Source organism: Oncorhynchus keta, chromosome 12, assembly GCF_023373465.1.
Source record: "Oncorhynchus keta strain PuntledgeMale-10-30-2019 chromosome 12, Oket_V2, whole genome shotgun sequence".
NCBI classification, from domain to species: Eukaryota; Metazoa; Chordata; class Actinopteri; order Salmoniformes; family Salmonidae; genus Oncorhynchus; species Oncorhynchus keta.
In genome coordinates, this window is record NC_068432.1 from 37,025,037 (window position 1) to 37,042,751 (window position 17,715).

At 41.3% G+C, this 17,715-nt stretch overlaps 3 protein-coding genes and 1 long non-coding RNA gene across 12 annotated transcripts in view; 2 read left to right on the plus strand and 2 right to left on the minus strand.

Moving 5' to 3' along the window:
• Positions 1–3,007, minus strand: part of LOC118375608 (glycerol-3-phosphate acyltransferase 3-like) — a 38,530-nt gene extending 35,523 nt beyond the window's left edge. Inside the window, exons 1-4 of one of the 9 annotated variants that reach the window (XM_052458162.1) lie at positions 2,974–3,007; positions 2,458–2,576; positions 1,958–2,156; positions 1,144–1,216 (exon numbers count right to left, since the gene is read on the minus strand). In XM_052458162.1, coding sequence (XP_052314122.1) covers positions 1,144–1,216; positions 1,958–2,125 — 241 coding nt within the window. In that variant the 5' untranslated portion in view covers positions 2,126–2,156; positions 2,458–2,576; positions 2,974–3,007. Of the gene's footprint in view, positions 1–1,143; positions 1,217–1,957; positions 2,157–2,381; positions 2,872–2,973 lie in introns of those variants that run through there. The other 8 variants (XM_035762192.2, XM_035762188.2, XM_035762186.2 and 5 more) reach the window with 8 other exon arrangements.
• Positions 3,008–3,679: 672 nt separating this feature from the next.
• LOC118375607 (BRCA1-A complex subunit Abraxas 1) lies at positions 3,680–8,138 on the plus strand. The gene is made up of 9 exons (XM_035762183.2): positions 3,680–4,245; positions 4,407–4,497; positions 4,581–4,617; positions 4,764–4,830; positions 5,014–5,210; positions 6,110–6,229; positions 6,337–6,421; positions 6,519–6,627; positions 6,711–8,138. Exons 1-9 carry the CDS (start codon positions 3,967–3,969, stop codon positions 7,130–7,132), a joined length of 1,407 nt encoding a protein of 468 aa, XP_035618076.1. The 5' UTR covers positions 3,680–3,966; the 3' UTR covers positions 7,133–8,138.
• Positions 7,477–16,365, minus strand: LOC118375609 (uncharacterized). Its single transcript, XR_004823855.2, has 4 exons — positions 15,838–16,365; positions 8,183–14,038; positions 7,882–7,933; positions 7,477–7,625 (listed from the first exon to the last, which is right to left on the minus strand). It is a non-coding gene; the product is annotated as an uncharacterized LOC118375609 (long non-coding RNA).
• LOC118375604 (helicase POLQ-like) lies at positions 16,365–17,469 on the plus strand. Its single transcript, XM_035762180.1, has 4 exons — positions 16,365–16,403; positions 16,641–16,754; positions 16,962–17,096; positions 17,264–17,469. Exons 1-4 carry the CDS (start codon positions 16,365–16,367, stop codon positions 17,345–17,347), a joined length of 372 nt encoding a protein of 123 aa, XP_035618073.1. The 3' UTR covers positions 17,348–17,469.
• The last annotated feature ends 246 nt before the right edge of the window (positions 17,470–17,715 follow it).

Here is a 17,715-nt window from a genome sequence, read left to right on the forward strand (position 1 = left end):
GCTGCTGAATAGTTTGCTAAATCTTATTGCATAATAACATTGCATTGACTTGACCTTTTTGTCCTTCCATACAAAAATAAAAAAAGTCATTTTTTAAGTTTCCTGTCAACCCTGATTTAGAATGCCAATGTTACTGTGATCAAAACATGATTGAGTGTTAATTCAACAACATAGGGTAGGATTGCAGATAGACAACTTAGAGACACTACAAAAAGTCCCCAGTATAAACCTAATCTTCTGGAATCTTCAAGGCAGTTCAAAATAGAATGTGATATACATGTCTAATAAGTATCAAATTTAACTCAACATAGCTCCACTGAAGACGGTGACGTGACGTCTTTCAAACGTTGTACAGTATATTTCCAGGAAGAGAAGATGAAGGGGGCATACAGTATTTCACAGCATGGGTTGAGGGTTAAGCTACACATAGAGAGTCAGTTTTCTGCCCGAAGTTATGCCACAAAGTAAAACTTGGCTATAAAAATGTGCTTTTCGGTCTTAATTTAATCTTAGGGTTAGGCGTAAGGTTAGCGGTGTGGTTAAGGTTACTTTTAAAATGTACTTTTAAGAAGATAAATTATAGAAATGGGCAGACTTTATTTATGATATTGTGGGTATAGAAGCTCGTGATGACCACTCCGCAACCCCACATCAGCTGAGCTGACCAATCATAAGCTGACCAATCATAAGCCACCACACTGACACACAGTCACATGTACAGGGTCTACTCTACTCCTTCCAGATAGAGCTGAATTCAACTCCTCATACTACAGAACAATATGCTCTAAGAACAGAACCAAGAACTCCACATGCCAATGGGATGTTTGAAATGCAGTTCTGCTGAATTCAAATATTTCTCCTATAGACCATCAGAACTCAACTCAACTTACTGGATGTATAATAATTATCACAGGGCTATTCACATTTCAGTTAGGGGCAAATACAAACTAAAGAGTATTGATTCAAATGGTATCATTCAGCATAGGAACCATAGAAAAGAACTGCTTAGTACAAAAGTTAATGAAGAAAATAAAGATTAGGCTACAGTTTGATAGTCATCCACAATAAGTTACACAGACAGGGTCCCTCCAGACCTCAGCATGAACTCATTCATCGATGGGTAGTGAATGTAATGTCACTCACCATTGGGTAGCGGAGCAGGCACGGGCAGAGTGGGTCGATCCCTGTGTCCTCTCTGGATCCGCAGGGTGGCCCACTGCCCATAGAACAGAGTTATTTTCAGCTGACCTCACACACAATGCTTTCTACTTACTGCATCTTGCCCAACTGCCCCGCGTTCCCCACATTGAACATGAACTATGTCAGTCTGTTCTAAGGGGTCAGGGGGAAACATGAATACAGTATACAGAGCACAATATTCATCCACCTCTGGCCTGCTCGCCTCCCTACCACTGAGGAAGTACAGTTCCCGCTCAGCCCAGTCAAAACTGTTCGCTGCTCTGGCCCCCCAATGGTGGAACAAACTCCCTCACGACGCCAGGACAGCGGAGTCAATCACCACCTTCCGGAGACACCTGAAACCCCACCTCTTTAAGGAATACCTAGGATAGGATAAGTAATCCTTCTCACCCCCCCCCCCCTTTAAGATTTAGATGCACTATTGTAAAGTGACTATTCTACTGGATGTCATAAGGTGAATGCACCAATTTGTAAGTCGCTCTGGATAAGAGCGTCTGCTAAATGACTTAAATGTAAATGTAACAATATCCTACATATAGTAGTGAATATAAATAAATTAATATCCGATTAATGCATTTATACAAAAAATATTGATCTTTTCATAAATCATCTGTTCACAAAAAGAATATAACATAGTTCTTTATTGGATGCTATATGAGGTTATGCTTCAATAACATGTTTCAGAATAAAAGAAAAAAATAGTGAGCTATTCCCGAAATTTCAGAATTTGAGCTCTTCCAGAATTTCCAGCAGTTACCTCCAATATTTTGACCAGAATCTGAATATAGACCGAAGTGACCCCCAGGGAGAGGCCAAACATAGCAGGTATCATGATGAGCCCAATCATCACGGAGAACCACACCTGCAGCAACAAAGTCGTTATACTCCACAGGTCATCCATCCCTCCCTCACAGAGATCTGTCATCCACTGGTATGGCACATAGGGTTCAAGTTATCTACAGAAGAGAGACATAACGTTTATTAGCTATTCATTCCAAATAAGCATTATATTTAATTTTTATAATAGAGGAGGCTGAATTCATATGTTTGACCTGGGCCTAGCTAGGTAGTGATCTATGTAAAGTTAGCTAGGTAAACAGGATCTGAAACGGGATATGAACACCGAAATAGCCTAGCTAACTAATATACAGCCAAGCCGAGAAGCACTAGAAATAGCTTACATTATTGGGCATACCATATCCGAGGTTGACTGCAGAACATGAAATGTTTCCAAATGTATTAAAGAGAAATAGTAACCTGAAGACCTCTTCATTGTCTTAACGAGTTTTCCATTCTTCTGTACCTCGCTGTAGCGGTAGTGGTTGCAGGTTGCAACCCAACTGTGTAGTCAGCCACAGGAAAGTGCACAAGATCTGCTGTAAAAAATAAAACCAGGACGTCACTAGTTACCAAATTCACAAAGTCAGAAACCGCGCCTATTTCTACAATACAATGCATCTTCTCAGTGTTGAAAAAAGTACCCCGTTTTCATAATTGAGTAAAAGTAAAGATATCTTAATAGAAAATAACTCAAGTAACAGTGAAAGTCACCCAGTAAAATAATACTCGAGTAAAAGTCTAAAAGTATTTGGTTTTAAATATACTGTACTGAAACAGCAGGGAGCAGATGCGGCAGGGTCGATTTCGGCGCATATAAACCCAGGGTCGTTACAATACTTAAGTATTACAAGTAAATGTCATTGCTAAAATATATTTAGGGAAAAGTATAAATACATTTCAAATTCCTAATATAAAGCAAACCAGATGGCATACTTTTCTTGTTTAAAAAAAATGTATTTACGGATAGCCAGGGGCACTCTCCGAAACATAATTTACAAGCTAAGCATTTGTGTTCGTGAGTCCGCCAGATCAGAGGCAGTAGGGTTGACCAGGGTTGTTGATTCGTGTGTGTATTAGAGAATTGTCCTGTCCTGTTAAGCATTCAAATTTTACTTTTGGGTGTCATGGAAAATGTATGGAGTAAAAAGTGCATACTTGTATTTAGGAATGTAGTAAAGTAAAAGTAAAAGTTGTTAAAAATATAAATAGTAAACTTAAGTACAGATACACAAAAAAACGACTTAGGTAGTACTTTCAAGTGTTTTTACTTAAGTAATGTACACCACTGTATCTCCCTAAAAAGTTATTTTAAACCGAACTCTAACATTAACCAAACAGGTAACCTTAGACCTAACCCTAACCATAAATTAAGACCAAAAGCTATTTTTTATGTGAGTTTTTACAATGTAGCCATTTTGACTTTATGGCTGTGGTAACTAGTGGAAATAATAAAACCACTCCCCCACTGGCGAGTTGCTCGAAAAAAATTCAGCTTTCGTGCATATTCAGCTGCGCAGAAAAAGCGATGCGTCTGCAATTGCAGGTAGCGCTGTTTTTACGCAATCGTAACACCAAATGTATTTATAACTAATCCGAGATAGTTTATCTGTGACGTTTACAGTGGGGGGAAATTAAGCATTAGTGGGCAGAACAAGCAAGGAGGTGGGCAAAGCCAAGCACGAGCTTTGCGAGATCCTATTGGCATATATTTGCTTATTTAAGTTAGGGAGCGTCTTCGCAATGAAATGGGCGTGTGCACTAACGCAATTCGACAAATGCACTACTTCTAAACAACGCCATTTTTTAAAACTTTGGCAAAGCGTCAAGTGTATTCAACTTAGTGCACTGGGTTCGTAACATATTGTAGTTTTGGGACAGAACAATGTATTGGAGATCAGATGTTTCATCGATGATACAATTAGCAGAATGTCAGTCCAGTTTCGTCACATCCTCTCCCACTACCCGCGACTGAACTTCCTCTCACTACCATATTTGGTGGCGAGAAAACGTTCTAAACGGATGCTTCAGCTTTATAGCCCGTGTGACGTGACATGTCTGGGTTACCCCTTATGTTTGTGTGGTAACACTTTTGATGTTGTCTTTCTGACAAAAATAAGCATGGAGGACTCGAACTCTTATATTCGCGTCTCCGGATTTGTTCTTGGTTCATTGATGTTTCAGCACTTGAACAGTGATTCTGATGTGGTAAGTAGCTGGCTAGATCGCTAGCTAACTAGCTACGTTAGCCAGTTGGCTAACACCACAACAGATAGGTCTGACCAAATAGCTTACTCATTCAAATATTAGTTTTTTTTATTAAACTGACAGTATACATGTATGTAACGTTACCTCATAACATTTTGCAGGAAGGTCTCATTCTCGGGGAGACCAAAGCTGAAGAGCGAAGCAACATCACTGACTCTCAAATCGACAACATACAGTTTGAGCATACAATAAGTGAGTCATCAGCTGTGTACTTACATTTTATAATATAATCTTTGTGTGTACTGACTGTTGTCTCACCCTGCTTTCTATTCCAGACATTCAGAAACACATATCATGTCGCAAGCTCAATAGGTAAACTGCAGAGACTAAAGGTTTCTTAACATTGTGATTCAGCTGTGTGTGTGTGTAACTATTTCAACAGTATATCACGTACTATCATAGATAATTTCTGGAAGCATGTCACTTAACAAATCTATTTTTCTCTCCACCTCCCTTAGCTTCTATAATAGAATAGGGGAGGTGAACCAGGATGAAATAAGGCACATTTTATCCAACTATAAGGAGGTAAGTGGAAGAAGATAGCGTGGTAATATTGATGTCACAGATGGTGGTATTGCAACTAAGTCCAGGGAGTAAAGGAACCTGTGCCATTAGGCAAGTTGTTTGCATTTCTTTCCCATCTTGTTTGATAGCCAACAAAGCACACTTTTATTCACCCTCTTTCTTCTATTTGACTTTCCTATCCAGGAGAATGTGATTGGTTGGTATAAACAGCGGAGAAACACAGATCAACAAATTACCTTCAGAGAGCAAGTAGTCCACGAGAACCTGAAGAGAGCACTCTCCAATCACGAGCTGGTCTTTCTGCTACTGACACCCAGTGAGATCACAACATCAGGCTCCACTCACAAACTGGAGTATGCAGTCTTCAGATCACATGGCAGGTCAGTACATTCACATTTTGATGGCCTTCACACTGTTTTGAATCAAAATGTGTTGCACTGTGAGTAGTCTTAGCCAGCTCTAGCTTAAGTGGTTAAAAATGTGTGTGTGTGTATATATATTTATATATTCATATATTCTACACCGAGTACAAAACATTTGGAACACCTTCCTAATATTGAGTTGCACCCCCTTTGCTCTCGGAACAACCTCAATTAGTCGGGGCATGGACTCTGCAAGGTGTCAAGCGTTCCACAGGGATGCTGGCTCATGTTGATACCAATGCTTCACATAGTTGGCTGGATGTCCTTCAGGTGGTGGAATATTATTAATACACACAGGAAACTGTTATGTGGAAAACCCAGCAGTGTTGCAGTTCTTGACACTCAAACTGGTGTGACTGGCACCAACTACCATACCCTGTTCAAAGGCACTTCAATATTTTTGTCTTGCCCATTCACCCTCTGAATGGCACACATACACAATCCATTTCTCAATTGTATCAAGGCTAAACAAAATCTATTTTTAAGTGACATCAATAAAGGATCATGGCCTTCACCTGGCCTCCCGGGTGGCACAGCGGTCTAATGCAGTGCTAGAGGCATCACTTCAGACCCTGGTTCATTCCCAGGCTGTGTCACAACCGGCTGTGATCGGGAGTTACATAGGGCTGCGCACAATTGGCCCAACATCGTCTGGGTTAGGGGAGGTTTTGTCCTTCCTTGTAAATAAGAATTTGTTCTTAAATTACTTGCCTAGTTAAATCAAATGGAATCATCAGGTATTCCTAATGTCTTGTATACTGTAGTTTTATCCTTGTTTTGTTTTTTACTCTTGCTGTAGTCCTTGGATTTAAAACACCTTTCAATAAATCCCTTAAAAAAAAAAATATTATTATTAGTCAGTATTGCAGTGTACCTGTCCTGGTCAGCAACCTGGGTTTGTTGGAAGAGCAGGACTACTGGAGACTCTCTGCATCTTGTTCATCAGTCAACTACAACCATGCTGTTAGGAAACACAGGTACTACTACTGGGCCTCAGCACTGGGCACTATTGACTTTGAAAAATGTAATATGTGTGTTTGTCTGGTACCTGTATGACTAGTCGTACACTTTTTGCCCTGTGTAGATCTAAATTCTTCTCCTCCGATGGATCTCTGCATGAGGTGGATGAGATTAATGACATGAACAACACCTTGCAGGGTGAACTGACGGTAAGTTGGATTGATGTAAAAACATGTACAAAAGACTGTACAGTACAACCTTTGGTAAACATGGTGTCACCTGGGATTTGTTTATTTATTTTCACAGATGGCATGTAAGAAAGTGGAGGAGAGTGAACGATTGGTCGAGAAGCTGCTTGCAGACGTTTCTGATCTAAGAAGGATGGTCAATGATAGGAAACAAGAGCTGGGAGAAAGTATAACCTTTGTTTCTATTGATGAATCAGTCTTGATCTATTATCTTGTGTGTATTAAACATTTTATTTACGTTTGTTTCCAGTCTCAGCAGATGGAGCCTCCACCCCGGCACAGCCCCAGGAGAATGTGCTGCTCTGTGAGGTCATCAAAACACTATTTCCTGGGGCATCTCTACTCCAAACGCAGGCTCTAAACCTCCAGGGGTTTCCATTGCCTGATTTCTGCTGCAGCACTGACCATGGCATAGACATCGCTACAACACTGCCTTTGATCCTGAGTCATACACTCCCTAAAGCCAGGAAGGGGAGGCTTGGGAGAGGCGGAGGTACATCCTGGAGAAAACGTCCCCTTCGTGAATCATCTGAGGTGCCCAAGAGGAGGAAAGGCATGCTGGAGGAGACTGAGGAGTCTTTGTCAGTCAGTGGGTCTGAGACCGAGGAGGATTTGATCCCAGCCAATCAGAACGGAAATGATTTAGATGTGTCCAATTCCCCCGTCTTCTGAGGACCAAAAGGACCGCTCAAGAATGGTCACTTTGCATTAAATGTCACTGTGTATGGATTATAGGAAATTCTGTGACATTCCCCTGTAACAGTCCTCCATCAATAACTGAAAACTTGATATGTTTGCAGGGATGCCTTCAATTAGCTTATTTTTAGGGGCAACATGTTTTATTTAGAAGTGACTGTCCAAGTTATTGATTATAATAACTTTAGTTTATCAACAATTTTTTTATATTCAAGCTGTTGCTGAAATTGTACATAATTACAAAATTATTTTCACGTGTAGTGAGTTACGATTATTGGTCTCATGGCTCAACCCAAGCATAGCAGCTCAGACTAGATTAACGAGCAATATTCCACATTAAGAATTATTTTAATACAATTATTACTGTATATATTCTACACTAGTTCCCAATACAGGCTGACACAGTTACTCCAAGTGCTGGTTGTCGAAGGTGTTTGTATCTTTCATAATGTGGGTCCAGACATGACTCCTGCGGAGGAAAATATTATGAGTATTTATTATAGAAAGGCCTAAACCATCAAAACATGGTCATTTTGAGCAATAGGTCTGTAGCGCACAATGTCATCAGTACCCTCTAGTAAGTAGTGATGGTGCATTTGCAAAGAGAAACTATCACAGAGCAACCTCTGCTTAATGCTGCTGACCCAAGAGTATTGGATCATATGATATTCTGTCCCAAGACCAGTCAATGAGTCAATAATAAAGTGAGTGATTTGATGATTTACCCATAGCTTTCTTTATGGCTTTGGAAATCTCCCTCTGTTTCTTACCACAGCCCTGGAAAGGAATAACACCTTGTTAAAATGACATGACAGCCTCTGGTGATGTGATATGAACATGTTTAGCTTTATCTGACGAAGTTCTCACATGTTACGTGCCTACTGTAAATTCTTCCTGTGTGGGGATTTATATACAAGGACAGCAGCTATTGGAAAGAAGTTTGGATTATATGCATTTTGTAATTAAACATTGCTCAATTGCATCTCTGCTCATCAGTATGGTATTATGTACTGTAGTCTGACAGACCTGAACATTCTTGAAGTCCACTGTGATGTCACAGAATGCAGCCCTTCTGTGGTTGTTCATATGGATTCTCCATCCACAATGGTTGGGGAGATAAAAATGTACATAAAGTTATGTGAATCCATCCAACAATATAGTTGCCATAGACGTTGTAAACAAATGAGACAGCTTCAAATCCTGTTTAAAACGTTAATGTTCGTCATGTGGAATGTCACATCTTGTGCACTAAGAGTACATAAGAATCAAATTATATTTGCATTTTCAAATGTCATCCGAAACCCAATTATTCCATCCATATAGTTTTTCTTTGTGCACTCTTCCTAGATGGATAGCTAGCTAATAGTAACGTTACATATGCAGATTTTCATCGTTCTTCTGGACTACATTAGACGAGCCTGGGATACTTCTGAGACATTGTTCTGCGAGAAGAGTAAAGAAGACATTAGCTTACATCAAATATAGAGTTTACTCTGGCCAGCTAGCTAGTATATTAGCCAGCAGATCCGACCCGTTTGCTTACATAGGGTCGGACAGCATTCCTGTGTAGATTAAGGTACAAATCTGTCGTTCTGCCCCTGAACAGGCAGTTAACCCACTGTTCCTAGGCCGTCATTGAAAATAAGAATTTGTTCTTAACTGACTTGCCTGGTTAAATAAAGGTAAAATAAAAATTAAGACACCGCGGAACTGGAAAAAAATATATGGTTTGGGAAATGTACATCAATCCAGGGATGACAAATGTTTTGTACCCCGAAATGTCTCATTATCCCAAATATTACAGCACTGGCTCTGTGGTTTCTTAATCTACACAGGAATGATGTCCGACCCCAATGCAGCTGTAAGTAAACGGGTCGGATGCTGGATAGTTAGCTAGTTTATAGGACACATGTGGCTAGTTAACGTTAGCTAGCAATGGATGGCATAGCTAGTTAGAGGTTAGCTATTTGGCTAGCTAATACTAGGTTATCTTAATCATTACAAACGTCAGTATGATTGTGCTTTTGTCCCTAGCAATGAATTGTATACACAATAATAAAACTGCATTCTTATATTTTCCTTCAAGCCGTGAAATGTTTCATTATAAAGATCGGACAGCAAGCATTTTTAACCTGCTGTGTTAAGAAAACAACACTGACGTCACATCCTGTTCAAGTTTAAATGTTGGTGCAGGATCAGTAGTTCCTCCCAAAATTAATGGATTTTCAAAGTGATAGTTTGTTAAATTTCCATATAACACATCTTAATACTTGCTGATAACAAATATAATGAATCTAAAATATTAAAATATGGTACTGCAAATATGAACTAATTGTATCACTGTCAATAGAATAAATAGTCTATTTACTCCACTGGACTCAATTTGAAGTCAGATTTATATATTTACTCGTCTCTGATGGGCTAATCCATTAAATAAACGCATGTTTACTAGTAAAGCATTAGACAAATCTAAACGGATCCAACTCTAATTCATTACAGTAGGTATGTGTTGCTAACATAAAATTCTTAAAAAACCTACTATGTGATTTTCTGGATTTTTTTCCCTCATTTTGTCTGTCATAGTTGAAGTGAAAATTTCAAGCCTCTCTCATCTTTTTAAGTGGGAGAACTTGCACAATTGGTGGCTGACTAAATACTTTTTTGCCCCACTGTATATAGGATTTTTAATGAATTTATTTGCAAATTATGGTGGAAAATAAGTATTTGGTCAATAACAAAAGTTTCTCAATACTTTGTTATATACCTGTTGTTGGCAATGACAGAGGTCAAACGTTTTCTGTAAGTCTTCACAAGGTTTTCACACACTGTTGCTGGTATTTTGTCCCATTCCGCCATGCAGATCTCCTCTAGAGCAGTGATGTTTTGGGGCTGTTGCTGGGCAACACAGACTTTCAACTCCCTCCAAAGATTTTCTATGGGGTTGAGATCTGGAGACTGGCTAGGCCCCTCCGGGACCTTGAAATGCTTCTTACGAAGCCACTCCTTCGTTGCCCTGGCGGTGTGTTTGGGATCATTGTCACGCTGAAAGACCCTATTTTCTACCATAATTTGCAAATAAATTCATTAAAAATCCTATCCTTTTGCCCCACTGTATATATACTGTATTTTTTTTAAATGGAATATCTACATAGGCGTACAGAGACCCATTTATCAGCAACCATCACTCCTATGTTCCAATGGCACGTTGTGTTAGCTAATCCAAGTTTATAATTTTAAAAGGCTAATTGATCATTAGAAAACCCTTTTGCAATTATGAGCACAGCTGAAAACTGTTGTTCTGATTTAAAGAAGAAATAAAACCGGCCTCTGGAGAGTCAGCATTTGTGGGTTCGATTACAGGCTCAAAATGGCCAGAAACAAAGGACTTTCTTCTGAAACTCGTCAGTCTATTCTTGTTCTTAGAAATGAAGGCTATTCCATGTGAGAAATTGGCAAGAAACTTTTGATCTTGTACAACGCTGTGTACTACTCCCTTTACAGAGCAGAGCAAACTGGCTCTAACCAGAATAGAAAGAGGAGTGGGAGGCCACGTTGCACAACATAAAAAAAAAGCATCCCGGAGTCGCCTCTTCACTGTTGATGTTGAGATGGGTGTTTTGTAGGTACTATTTAATGAAGCTGCCAGTTGAGGACTTGAGGCGTCTGTTTCTAAAACTAGACACTCTAATGTACTTGTCCTCTTGCTCAGTTGCGCACCGGGGCCTCCCACTGCTCTTTCTATTCTGGTTATAGCAAGTGTGCGTTGTTCTGTGAAGGGAGTAGTACACAGCGTTGTACGAGATCTTCAGTTTCTTGGATTACATTAAGGGGAAACATTTAAATGGCTTGGAATGGCTTAGTCAAAGCCCAGACCTCAATCCAGTTGAGAATCTGTGGTAGGACTTAAAGATTGCTGTACACCAGCGGAACCCATCCAACTTGAAGGAGCTGGAGCACTTTTGCCTTGAAGAATGTGCAAAAATCCCAGTGGCTAGATGTGCCAAGCTTATAGAGACATGCAGCTGTAATTGCTGCAAAAGGGGGCTCTACAAAGTATTGACTTTGGGGGGTGAATAGTTATACACGCTCAAGTTAATTTTTGTTGTCTTATTTCTTGTTTGTTTCACAAAATATTTTGCATCTTCAAAGTGGTAGGTATGTTTTGTAAATCAAATGATACAACCCCCCCCAAAAAATCTATTTTAATACCAGGTTGTAAGGCAACAAAATAGGAAAAATGCCAAGGAGGGTGAATACTTTCGCAAGCCACTGTATATACAGGGTGTACCGGTACTGAGTCAATGTGTGGGGGTACAGGTTAGTCGATGTAATATGTACATGTATGTAAGGGTAAAGTGACTATGCATACATAATAAACAGTGAGTAGCAGCAGTGTTAAAAAAAGGGGCTCAATGCAAATTGTCCAGGTAGCCATTTGATTAGCTGTTCAGCAGTCTTTTGTCTTGGGGGTAGAAGCTGTTAAGGAGCCTTTTAGACCTAGACTTGGTGCTCCGGCACCGCTTGCCGTGCTGTAGCAGAGAGAACAGTCTATGACTAGAATGGCTGGAGTCTTTGGCATTTTTAGGGCCTTTCTCTGACACCGCCTGGTATAGAAGTCCTGGATGGCAGGAAGCTTGGCCCTAGTGATGTACTGGGCAATACGCACTACCCTCTGTAGCGCCGTTCAGTCAGATGCCAAGCAGTTACCATACCAGGCAGTGATGCAACCAGTCAGGATGCTCTCGATGGTGCAGCTGTAGCAATTTTTGAGAATCTGAGGACCCATGCCAAATCTTTTCAGTTTCCTGAGGGGGAATAGGTGTTGTCGTGCCCTCTTCACGACTGTCTTGGTGTGTTTTGGACTATGATAGTTTGTTGATGTGGACAACTTGGAACTTGAAGCTCTTGATCTGCTCCACTACATCCCTGTCAATGAAATGGGGGCGTGCTTTGGCCTCTTTTTCCTGTAGTCCACGATCATCTCCTTTGTCTTGATCACGTTGAGGGAGAGGTTGTTGTCCTGGCACCACACTCCCAGTCGTGGGTGATCAGGGATTACAGGAGAGAACTAAGCACGCACCCCTGAGGGGCCCCTGTGTTGAGGATATATGTGTTGTTGCCTACACTTACCACCTGGGGGTGGTTTTTCCAACAATTGTTAACAGACAGATTATTTCACTTATCACAATTCCAGTGGGTCAGAAGTTTACATACACTATGTTGACTATGCCTTTAAACAACTTGGAAAATTCCAGAAAAGTAAGTCATGGCGTTAGAAGCTTCTGTCAGGGTAATTAACATCATTTGAGTCAATTGAAGGTTTACCTGTGGATGTATTTCAAGGCCGACCTTCAAAATCAGTGCTTCTGCTTGACATCATGGGAAAATCTAAAGAAATCAGCCAAGACCTCAGGAAAAATCATTCTAGACCTCCACAAGTCTGGTTCATCCTTGGGAGCAATTTCCAAACACCTGAAGGTATCTCTTTCATCTGTACAAACAATAGTACGCAAGTATAAACACCATGGGACCACGTAGCCGTCATACCGCTCAGGAAGGAGACGCGTTCTGTCTCCTAGAGATTAACGTACTTTGGTGCGAAAAGTGCAACTCAGTCCCAAAATAACCGCAAAGGACCTTGTGAAGATGCTGGAGGAAACAACAGGTACAAAAGTATCTATATCCACAGTAAAACGAGTCCTATATCGACATAACCTGAATGCCAACTCAGCCAGGAAGAAGCCACAGCTCCTACACCATCTTAATAAAACCAGACTACGGTTTGCAACTGCACATGGGGACAAAGATCATACTTTGGAGAAATATCCTCTGGTCTGATGCAACAAAATTGGAACCGTTTGACCTTAATGACCATCGTTATGTTTGGAGGAAGAAGTGGGAGGCTTGCAAGCCGAAGAACACCATCCCAACTGTGAAGCACGGGGGTGGCAGCATCATGCTGTGGGGGTGCTTTGCTGCAGGAGGGACTGGTGCCCTTCACAAAATAGATGGCAACACGAGGGATGAAAATGGTGTGGATATATTGAAGCAACATCTCAGACATCAGTCAGGAAGTTAAAGCTTGGTTGCAAAGGGTTCTTCCAAATGGACAATGACCCCAAGCATACTTCCAAAGTTGTGGAAAAATGTCTGAAGGACAACAAAGTCAAGGTATTGGAGTGGCCATCACAAAGCCCTGACCTCAATCCTATTGAAAATTTGTGAGCAGAGCTGAAAAAGTGTGTGAGAGCAAGGAGGCCTACAAACCTGATTCGGTTACACCAGCTCTGTCAGGAGGAATGGCCCAAAATTCACCCAATGTATTGTGGGAAACTTGTGGAAGGCTACCCAAAACATTTGACCCAAGTTATACAATTTAAAGGCAATGCTACCAAATACTAATTGAGTGTAAACTTCTGACCCACTGGGAATGTGATGAAATACATTTAAGCTTTCTACTATTACTCTGACATTTCACATTCTTAAAATAAAGTGGTGATCCTAACTGACCTAAGACAATTACTTTTTACTAGGATTAAATGTCAGGAATTGTGAAACTGAGTTTAAATGTGTTTGGCTAAGGTGTATGTAAACTTCCGACTTCAACTGTAGGTATAACAGACTCAGACAGGGACAGGTTGAAAATATCAGTGACAACACTGGGTACACGTCCTGGTAATCCTTCATCCTTGTGATTGTTGACCTGTTTAAAGGTCTTACTCACATGAGCTACGGAGAGCATGATCACACAGTCGTCCGGAACAGCTGGTGCTCCAATGCATGTTTCAGTGTTGCTTGCATCGAAGCGTGCATAGAAGCAATTTAGCTCGTCTTGTAGATTTGTGTCACTGAGCAGCTCGCAGCTGGGCTTCCTTTTGTAGTCTGTAATAAACTCAGCAAAAAAATTAACATATTTTTCAGGACCCTGCCTTTCAAAATAATTCATAAAAATCCAAATAACTTCACATATGTTCACTGTAAAAGGTTTAAACACTGTTTCCAAATCTTGTTCAATGAACCTTAAACAATTAATGAACATGCACCTGTGGAACGGTTGTTAAGACACTAACAGCTTACAGACGGTATGCAATTAAGGTCACAGTTACGAAAACTTAGGACACTGAAGAGGCCTTTCTACTGACTCTGAAAAACACCAAAAGAAAGATGCCCAGGGTCCTTGCTCATGTACGTGAACGTGCCTTAGGCATGCTGCAAGGAGGCATGAGGACTTCAGATGTGGCCAGGGAAATACAATGCAATGTCCTGTGAGACGCCTAAGACAGCGCTACAGGTAGACAGGACGGACAGCTGATCGTCCTCGCAGTGGCAGACCATGTGTAACAATGCCTGCACAGGATCAGTACATCCGAACGTCACACCTGCGGGACAGGTACAGGATGGCAACAACTGCCAGAGTTACACCAGGAACGCACAATCCCTCCATCAGTGCTCAGACTGTCTGCAATAGGCTGAGAGAGGCTGGACTCGGGGCTTGTTGGCCTGTTGTAAGGCAGGTCCTCACTAGACATCACCGGCAACATCACCTATGGGCAGAAACCCACAGTCGCTGGATCAGACAGGACTGGCAAAAAGTGCTCTTCACTGACGAGTCATGGTTTTGTCTCACCAGGGTTGATGGTCGGATTCCCGTTTATCGCCGACGGAATGAGCGTTACACCGAGGCCTGTACTCTGGAGCGGAATCGATTTGGAGGTGGATGGTCCGTCATGGTCTGGGGCGGTGTGTCACAGCATCATCGGACTGAGCTTTTTGTCATTGCAGGCAATCTCAACACTGTGCGTTACAGGGAAGACATCCCCCTCCCTCATGTGGTACCCTTCCTGCAGGCTCATCCTGACCTGACCCTCCAGCATGACAATGCCACCAGCCATACCGCTCGTCCTGTGCGTGATTTCCTGCAAGACAGGAATGTCAGTGGCCTGCCATGGCCAGCGACGAGCCCGGATCTCAATCCCATTGAGCACGTCTGGGACCTTTTGGATTGGAGGGTGAGGGCTAGGGACATTCCCCCCCAGAAATATCTTGGAACTTGCAGGTTTCTTGGTGGAAGAGTGGGGTAACATCTCACAGCAAGAACTGGCAAATCTGGTGCAGTCCATGAGGAGGAGATGCACTACAGTACTTAAGGCAGCTGGTGGCCACGCCAAATACTGACTGTTACTTTTGATTTTGACCACCCCTTTGTTCAGGGACACATTATTCCGTTTCTGTTAGTCACATGTCTGTGGAACCTGTTTAGTTTATGTCTGTTGTTGAATTTTGTTATGTTCATACAAATATTTACACATTAAGTTAGCTGAAAATAAACACAGTTGACAGTGCTGAGTTTTTAATTTGCAAGCCCTGCCACATCCGATGAGCGTCTGACTCTGTGTTGTAGGATTCAATCTTAGTCCTGTTTTGACGCTTTGCCTATTTGATGGTTCGTCGGAGTGCTTGCGTCTTGTTGAGTGCGGTCTTAGTGCCAGTATTGGTTTGGGATGGTAAATGGACAGCTACGAAAAATATAGATGAAAACTCTCTTGGTATTTAGTGTGGTCTACAGCTTATCATGAGATACTCTTACCTCAGGCAAGCAAAACTTTGAGACTTCTTTTAATATAAGATTTTGCGCACCAGCTGTTATTGACAAATAGACAGACCACCACCCCTTGTCTTACCGGAAGTAGCTGTTTTGACTTGCCGATGCACAGAAAACCCATCCAACTGTATATTATCCATGTCGTCATTCAGCCACAACTCGGTGAAACATAAGATATTCATTTTTAATGTCCTGTTGGTAGGGTAGTCTTGAACGGTGTTCATCCAGTTTATTCTCCAGTATTTGCGCGGTGGCCAATAGGACGGGTGGTAGAGGTGGGTTACCCACTTGCCGCCAAATTCTCACAAGGCCCCCGGATCTGCGTCCCCTGTATCGGCGTCTCTTCTTCTTGCGAACAACGAATTTGGGCCTGGTCTGGTATCAGCAGTAAATCCTTCACTTCTGACTCATTAAAGAAAAAATCTTTCTCTAGCTAGCTCGATGCGAGTAGTCACTGTTCTGATATCCAGAAGCTCTTTTTGGTCATAAGAATTGGTCATAAGAGACGGTGGCAGAAACATTTATGTACAAAATAAGTTACAAGCAAAATGGCACAATTGGTTAGGAGCCTGTAAAACGGCAGCCATGCCCTCCGGCGCCTTTCTGATGTTTGATATACTCAGTGAGTATGTCATTGGGGACCAGGCAAGCTAAATATAACTATCTTTGTCCTTCATGTCAGTGTTTCATAGAGGCACTCTGAAAATGGATCCATATCGTATGCATGATTATCATAAGAACATTGAGATTTCACCTCAGTGTAATAGGGTTTTGGGTTACTGCAAACACTTCTCAGTACTAAGAATAGCTCTTAAGTTTTATCTGCTCTTTGCCTTCCATTTTGACCCCACTGATCTCACTGTGTCCTCTCTCTGTTATCAGGAGCTGGAGGAGTTCTGGCCCTTCAACGCTCTCCTGACTGAGCTGACTCGCAGGCTGACCTACTGTGTCCAGGCCGAGCTCATCCCTTTCATGGAGGTAGCGGGAGTCATGGAGGTCAGACTTTAAAAAAAATCTCTATTCATTTTATTGGCATTATATCATCCTCAAAATGGTGACAATGTCCTACTTACCTGTCAACAAAACGCCCCAAAAAACATATCCACATCTTAGGTATCCAGTTATAATTGTCCTAGCCAAGGTATGCAGGCATTGTTCCAGAAGTATTTTTGCATGCTGTAACCCTTTATTTGCTTTTGACAGGGAAGAGCCAAGCAACTGTACAACGCCGGATATAAGACACTGGCTGACCTGGCCAACGCTGACCCAAACGTTCTTGTCAAGACTTTGGAGAACCTCTTCAAGAAACAAGCCAATCAGATTGTTGCTTCTGCAAAAGTATGACTGTTGTCAAATGCTTACGCACACACACACACACACAATTGCGCTGTTTACGTCCTAAATCCATATAGAATAAATAAAAACATTGAATGTCGTAGAAAAAGGGATTGTGATGAGACGTGACTATGATCATTGTCCTTTTTTGAAGTCTTCCTTTGTTTCAGATGCTGTTGAATGAGAAAGCTGATGCACTTCAGGAGGAGGTGGATGACTTGTTAATGATGCCTCTTGATCTCTCCTATTTGTAAATATGTTGCTGGGGTGGATTTATTTTGTAAACATTACTTTTATTTGGCCTTGTGTGTTAATATTGTTTGGTGTAACATATTGTTTATCAGAGTGTATTAAAACATAATGTGTTTTACCTGTCTATTTGTGGAGAAATCACCCTGATTAACTCTTTAGTTATATCACAGTTTACCTGTTGTCATCAACAACCGCTTAATTGCAGAGCGCCACATTCAAATAATATTACTAAAAATATTTATATTCATGAAATCACAAGTGGAACATAGCAAAACACAGCTTAGCATTTTGTTAATCCACCTGTCGTGTCAGATTTTGAAAATATGCTTTACAGCGAAAGCAATCCAAGCGTTTGTGTAAGTTTATTGAT